Below are 7,731 nucleotides of genomic sequence, written 5' to 3'. Positions count from 1 at the left end.
ATCTCCAAGTACCAGCTCACAGCCGCTTGCTCAATCCAGAACATGCACACTTAAACATGAACAAGTGTAGTTCTGCATCGGTCAGTGGTAAACAAGGACTTGTCAGTGTTGTCACACTCTCATAATGCACATTTCATTTTTGTTGCACCTGCCAGGCATTTGTGTTCCCATACAATGAGCTGTCTTTATAAAGTGGGATTTGACTTGCTGTGTCTCCCTCAAGTGACCTGGAGTTGTACATACTTTGAACAGCATATTCATTGTTGTTAGAGCATAAAGCTGATGATATTCTGTAGTCAGTCAATTCAGGAAGTTGTGATGTTGTGATTGCAACAATTATTGCAACTTCAACCAATCCCTGGAATTCTGAGCGACCTTCCCGTAAATTTGACCAGTCATTGTAGTTTCCTGGACAAAACGTTGAGCCGTATGTCACCAAACTACTCACTTTATTCTCAGTGGAACACGTTGCGTTAAATTTCTGATGAATTATACAGGAAAAAACAGTGACATTTTCACTTTCTCCTGCCATTTAAGAAAAGTTGGTGTGAAATCAAACATTTTAGGCCTCAACAATCCACCAAAAAGCCTCCAAACTCCTGAAGGGACGGGAAACACTGACAAACCAAAAACAAATACAAAATACATTTATGTTTGTTTGTGTTTTTTCACCCCAAATGTTCCAAGTTTTAGCTGGTAGCTAGCTAGCAATGTGCACACCAAGGAATACACTGAGGGAGGCGGGGCTCCGTGCATTCTTATGGAAGCTGCTCAGTGGTGCATGAAGCCAAAAAAGTTTGATTTCCGGGTATAAAATTAGTGTGCTCCTGTATAGCCCTCTGCTTACTAGAATGGGGATAAAATTACAGATGGAAAATAAAAAGATTAGAAATTCTTTGCCCTGAATGCCGTTAAGGTAATAAATGAAAGCTGGAAGCTAAGCAGGGTCGGGCCTGGTTAGTACTTGGATGGGAGACCGCCTGGTGCTGTGAAGCTTTAGGGAGGCTGTAGATCAAACTCCTCTCACTGCATCTCAAAGTCTCCCTGAGCAAGATACTGAACCCCAAACTGCTCCTGATGCATCAGAGTGTGAATGTTAGTCCGTCTGTGATGGCTGTTGTTCTGTAGTGTGCTTTAGGATACAGAGTAACAGTAACAGTATGATAGTATTATACAGTATTATAGTGTAGATGTATAAATCTTTTAATTGTGCGGCTCTTTCTTAAGTTATTGGACCAAATTAAAGTAGCTAACTGCTGCTAACAGTAATAATATTAGCAATAATTAAAGCTGCAAGCAGCGTTGGGCGGGCCCTCGCACTCCACGCAACTCGGGGTGTGCTGCGGCCGCGTCACATGCAGGCGTTACACGTGCGACCAAAACATGAAATTCAAGTAAATCGACCAAAGTTGCCATGCAGCGCTTACTTCCTGTTGACAGTAGGTGGCGCCTATCACTATATCTGAATAGAATATTGTCACGTAGACGTGTTCAGGGCGGGACTGTTATCAAACGTGTGAAGTTTCATTGAGATTGGACCATGTACACTGAAGTTGTGAGGACGTGTTCAGGGTACTGAAGATAGGAGTATCTGTTTTATGGCCAATCGGCGGAATTCGACACGTCGTCACGGGCACGCGGTTAAACGTACAGTCACAAATAGCACAACTTTTGATCACCAATGTGTTTAGATGGCAGTGGCGTGCGCGGCCTGTCCAACGTGCCCGTCTGAACAACGTGCCGTCGTAACACGTGCCGACACAACATGGAAAAAAAAAAAAAAAAAAAAAAAAAAAAATTTCAAGTATAATCCTGACCAAAGTCGCTTAGCAAGCGTCTTACCTTCCTGTTGACAGTAGGTTGGGCATATCTATATCTATATCTATATCTATATATATAAATAAATAAATAAATAAATAAATAAATAAATAAATAAAGGATATGGAGCTAAAAAGTTTTTTTCTCATACACACAGATACAGAATGGGCCACTAATACGCTGTGAGAAAAAAATACTTCTGTCAAAACTTTAGAGCTACTTAAATGGAAATTTAAGGTGGGAATCAGGTTCAAGAGGTTAAATCAATTTCAATAATAAAAAGGAGGAAGCACATTAAGAATTTTAAGCTTTGAATCCACAGAGGAAGAGATTGTAGAAAAAAGGCGATGCAGGAGGTATCAGGAGGGCAGTTCTGATAATGAATTTCTGCAGATTAAATCCAGTTTGAGTTAAAAAGCTGCCATCAGCTTTTCTGCTTTTATTAAGAATGTGTGTATGAAGTGAGCAATGTCTTGCTCTGCAGCTCAAGCAGAAAATTAACAACTCAACAAGAAATAAGCCATTATTGGATCAAATAGAGACAGAGATGTTTTCGGTTTGAAAACTGTATGAGCTATGTCACGTATGTCATCCATTTCACTGAGCCATGGCAACATCCCTCTAAAGACACTGTACAATCTGTCATGGTGCTAAATGCTCTCTACATACTAATGCATTTAGCTCTACTGAGAGCAGCAGTGTTCATATAAACCAGTTTACACAGTATAATTAATCAAGATGCCAAGACGCTGCACTCGATTTCACTGAAATTGTGGAGAAAAAAAATTGCTTTCCCAATAACCTGCAGGGCGTGAGATAAGTTCTCGACATAATGCACGATCATAATGCATATGTTAGGCTACTGCTCGTGTAAAGTGTAGGGAAACAGCGCGAAAAACAAAGTTGTGAGATGACTTACGTTGGTGACAACGTCAATGTTGGCTCCAGCCAGGCAGAGGTGGCGGACAACCTCGAGGCTCCCGTTGTTAGCAGCCAGGTGGAGCGGAGTTCTGCCGTACTGGATAAAAGAGAGAGAAATATGAAAGAGTTTTCAGTCAGCATCAGGTGACATGACAATAAAAGCCTCCATAGTATTGTTAAGTATTGGACAGTCTGACCTCAAACATGTAGTACAAAAGATTTAAAATGTTTTTTTGGTTTTAAAATCGACAGTCTAACATAAACAAAGCAAACCCTGGAACTGACGCAGATGTAACTCAAGGATCTTTTTTAAAGTTTTATAGCAAGTGGAGCTCAAGGATCCTGCAAAATAAGACATGGCTGGCAGAAGAGTGTTGAAGGTCTACTTTAAGGGCCGGATAGAATTGAAAATGGACACGAGCCCAAGGACCTGGTCATATGGATATGGGCAGTACAGTTTGGGCTTGCACCTATGTTGCTTGTCTGCATATACAAATATATTCACACACTTGTTGGCTTGCACAAATGCGTATCTTGGATATGGGTACAAATTGCTGTCACACGGATCTTTGCAGCTACGATGGTATTAAATAAATACTGAGAGCAATTGCAAAAAGTAAACAGTGTATGAGATCGAAGCTACAGTTTATAGCATTCATTTATGCATCTATTTCCAATTTCAATTGTCTGACTGTGCACATTTGTACATTTAAAGTGAAAAAATCGGAGGCGAAACAGGAAATAAATACTTTTTTGGCAATCATGCAAGCTTCAATAGAAGTGAAATGGAAGGCAGATAAAAGTAAAAACACAAATACAAATGGATGAATTAACAATTAAAGTGGTCAAAAACATCAAAATTGTATTATCATGATATTCATCAAACTTTCCTGAAATAGTACTGCTAGTGCTTCACACTATGTTTTGTCTTGGGTTTGAACAATCTGCATAATACACCAATGCAATGAGTTAGTTGACTGCCTACTGTTAGCATAGCAATCCATAATAGCTAGAGGTAGACAGACAAGGAGTCTACTTGCTGGTCCTGCTATAGTTGTCCTGCCTTTGTTTGACTGGTAGAAGGTGCTCTGGTGGGGTTAAGAAAAATCAAACTGATAAATAAAGCAGGAGCGCTGTGTTGGGCTCACAGTACCCATAGTTACAATCATCATGTGTTATTACCATCACTATCTTTCACCTCAATATATAGATTTCTCTGCTAGAAGATAGAAGAAAAGCTTTGGAAAATATCAATATCCACTACAAAAGCATAATTGAAAGCAATCAATTCCTCTTTGTCACAACTTGAAAAAACAAGGCAGGACTCATCCTGATTTACTCTACTGTATACAGAACAGGAGACATTTTCAATTCCAGCCCTCTCATTTTTCTCCCCAGAGTCAACAGCTGACAGTGAAGACAAATACATGCACAGACTCAGCTGTGTGTGATATGCTGCTTTAGATAAGCTTTAAAAAAACAAGCAGAAAGTGAAAATAATGAATAAATCACAACGTCTCTGGCAGCACTGTCTGCTCCTGATGCACATCACTTCCCTGAACTACTCTGGGAAAAAATGTTTCCGTATGCGCAAGAGGCGGAGAGGGGCTACCAGCGTCTCAGAAAAGCAAACCCATCGCAGAATACATTAAAATGGATGGTGTCAAAATAGATTGTGAAATCACCAAAGGCAGTAACATGTGTGGGAAGTTGTGCCTGGCAGAGAGGCAAAGCAAGATGGGATCTTCAAATATAAACCAGGTACTGCCTCAAAGGACCAGTTCACCCAAATAAGATAACTGCCATATTTCAAGATATCAGACTTGAGACCATTTTTGGGCCAATTTTTTTTCACAGTAAATCAAATGTACATAAATAAATGTTAAATAAGTTTGAGTTTATGAGTAGATATACATTAAATAAAGAAATATACTGAATGTTAGATTTATGAGCCCGTTGGATTGGATCACACAGCAAAAATCCTCCGGCTGCATGTATTTACACTTACAGCAATCCCTTTAATCCCTATAATATGTTTACTTTGTGTTTATTTATCCCTCGGCTTGGCCTGTGATTAGTGCTAGTTCAGCTCGGATGGAACAGCTACACTACGCGGTCGAAAGTATGTGGACACCTGAGCACTGAAGGCATATGTGACTATTGTGACCATTAATCTGCTGCTCTAAGAGCCCTCCACACTTTTGGGGAGGCTTTTCAACAGATTTTGGATCTTGGCTGCAGAGATTACTTCCCATTCAGCCAAAACACCATAATTGAGCTCCATCAACAGGGTCGCGGCATATGGGGTCTCAAGCTGAAACAGGAATGTGCCAACCCCAAACTGTTACCATGAAGTTGAAAGCACACCGTTGTTTAAAATATCTGTATATTATCTTATAAAATATACATAAACATTTCCCTTGATTGTAACTAAGGGGGTCCAGCCAAAAGTAGTGTGGAATGTACAGTAGTGTCCACACACTTTTTGCTATCTAGTGTAATCTGGCCAGGCTGCTTACAATGCGAGTTGATTCATCAAGCTGGTGAAATGCATCACATAATGCTGCTAGTGTGTGGCTGGCAGCTGACAAACAATAGCTGTGTTTGCATATTATGTAAGACAAGTGTCAAAATTGCTCATAGAGCAAACAGGAATATTTTAATACAGTGATGAACTATTCAAATTTTTTGGAAGTCATTGCATTTCTCATAACATCTGGATATTAGGAATGCCAATAACACAAACATAAACAAGCACTTTGACTAATTAGCTGTACATTGAGTCATAAAATTAAAATAATTTTAAAATCAACAGGAAAAATAAAAGGGTTGGTTCACCCAATTCAAAAATGACTATGATGATTATAATGGACCCGGAAGCACTCAAGGATCCTACAGGGGCAAAGACCTACAGTAATATGGTGGTGGTTTGATCCCCAATTTCTTCTGTCCACATGTCAAAATGTCCTTACTTGCTTCATTATTCCCCAAATTATTCCACACAATAACGGACATGTTGCTTTTGATTAAAAAAAAAAAAAAAAGTCTGTCAAATGTAATGTCACTTCCCAAACTACCAAAATATACAATGGAGGAGAATGGAATTTCCTTTATAGAGTTCCTATTACATTGGAAAGAAAAACAGAAAGAACTTTGTTTAGGGATGGAGGCAGAACTTTGGGAAGGCGGATGAAGTAGATACCACTACAACTGAATGTTATTTCTACTACTAATAATTTTGAGCCTTTATCCATTTTGCTAATATTAGTCAGGTATTTTAGGCGCCACTTATTCTAAAAAGCGTGGGGTGTGGCGGGGAGGGGTTTTCCTCACCTTATTGGGAAGGTCCAGGCTGGCCTTGGCGCTGCAGATTGCTGTGACAACGGGCAGGTTTCCGTCCTTACAGGCGATGTGCAGCGGCGTGTTGCCATGGCGATCCTGCTGGTCCAGGTGGCAGTGGTGTCTGAGGAGACAGCGGACCACTTCAACCTGACACCTCCGTACGGCCAGGTGGAGGGCTGTGTGACTGTCCTGGAAAGACACACGCACAGAACACAAAGTAAATCCTCAGCGTCACCTAATTGATCGTCGGTGCTTTTAAACACGTTTGTGTGTCTGTTGGTGTGAACCTAAAAGCAGGGTAAAAGCAATGCAGAATGTCTCAGTCTGTGATGTCCTGAGAGCTGAATGATGCCCTTACGTTTTATCATATGTATTGTCTTTCTTTATTGGTCTTGTTTTAGCTGCACCACTCTGATTGGCCTTTAATCAGAGGATCAAAATGTACCAATTTTATTTCTTTTTAATATATTTTTGGATGCATTTGCCTTTACTAAATAGCACACAGGAAAGACAGATGGCAGGAAACAAGAAAGAAAGCAACAACAAACATAAAAAAGGTAACAGTAACAATGGTTCAGCATATTAAACCCCTTGCCCACCAGCATGCTCTGTTTCAGTCTTTTAAACTTTAGGCTAGAAGTGCTCTTGAGGCCATAATGTTAGTATCAAAGTCTTAGTACTGCACTATGTCTTTCACTGGCTCGTTGTAACCGGTCTGACTTGTTTTTCTCATTTGTTTTCCTCAGTGCAGAGGTAACCATACTGGTTTACCCTCTGGCAATGAACAGAGTTATGTGCTGTCTATGTAAGAGGTGCATTAGGAACATACAAATGGGAGGAGAGACTTAGGTTGGACTAGAGGCATGCGAGAATCCCCAATGAGGATGCTGAAAAAACAGCAGGAATAAAGACTTCTGACTCGAACAAGGAACAAAATGTTTGATGAACTGTTCAATGTGACTTTAGATTTGGTCGACTCATCTTTGTGTCTTAAAAAACTGTGTAATTGTCTCTGCGTGGTTGAATTACTGTATGTTGTACTGAAAAGTTAGGACTCAGTTATGTTGTGCCAAAATGACTCTTGCATGTATTTAAAGAGTGGCACTGAGCTGAAGTGTTCGGGGCTGATCACCTTGTCAGTTGCTTCTAAATCTGCTTTGTGCTCCACCAGGCACTCCACGATGTCCACAAAGCCCCGAGCAGATGCCGTCAGCAGCGGACTTTCCCCCTCACGATTCTTTGCATCCACATGGCAGCCTGCATGGCAGAGTGCTCTGGCCACTGGAGAGTATCCGTGCCACGCGGCGCAATGCAGCGGGGTCTCCTGCTCCTGGAGATAGAAGGTGAAAGAATTAAAAACCTGGGTCCTTTTGTTGAAAAAAGGTCTCTCTAAAAACCACTAGGGTCACTTTGCTGCCTGTGTGCATGTGCTTACCCTGTCAGCCAAATCTGGGTTGGCCTTGATGCTGCACAGGTAGCTCACCACATCCACGTTGCCATAGCGAGCCGCCACATGAAGAGCAGTCTCCCCAGACTGAAGGAGACAACAAAGAATTAACATCAACAGTTAAACTATAAATTAAATAATAACACTTTAAATTAAAGCTGCAAGCAGCGTTGGGCGGGCCCTCGCACTCCGCGCAACTCGGG

At 40.8% G+C, this 7,731-nt stretch overlaps 1 protein-coding gene across 2 annotated transcripts in view; it reads right to left on the bottom strand.

Annotated features, from left to right (window-relative positions):
* Positions 1 to 7,731, bottom strand: part of dapk1 (death-associated protein kinase 1) — a 73,206-nt gene that overhangs the window by 17,714 nt on the left and 47,761 nt on the right. For both annotated transcript variants that reach the window (XM_035658345.1, XM_035658346.1), the window contains 4 exons: positions 7,517 to 7,615; positions 7,214 to 7,411; positions 6,073 to 6,270; positions 2,738 to 2,836 (listed from right to left, as the gene is read on the bottom strand). In XM_035658345.1, the coding sequence (XP_035514238.1) occupies positions 2,738 to 2,836; positions 6,073 to 6,270; positions 7,214 to 7,411; positions 7,517 to 7,615 (594 nt within the window). The remainder of the gene's footprint in view (positions 1 to 2,737; positions 2,837 to 6,072; positions 6,271 to 7,213; positions 7,412 to 7,516; positions 7,616 to 7,731) is intronic.

The sequence above is a fragment of the Morone saxatilis genome, unplaced genomic scaffold (assembly GCF_004916995.1).
Source record: "Morone saxatilis isolate NCDOM2014 unplaced genomic scaffold, NCSU_SB_2.0 Contig16, whole genome shotgun sequence".
Classification (NCBI taxonomy): domain Eukaryota; kingdom Metazoa; phylum Chordata; class Actinopteri; family Moronidae; genus Morone; species Morone saxatilis.
Note: the sequence above shows the minus strand (reverse complement) of the source record. Positions and strands in the feature narration are given on the sequence as shown.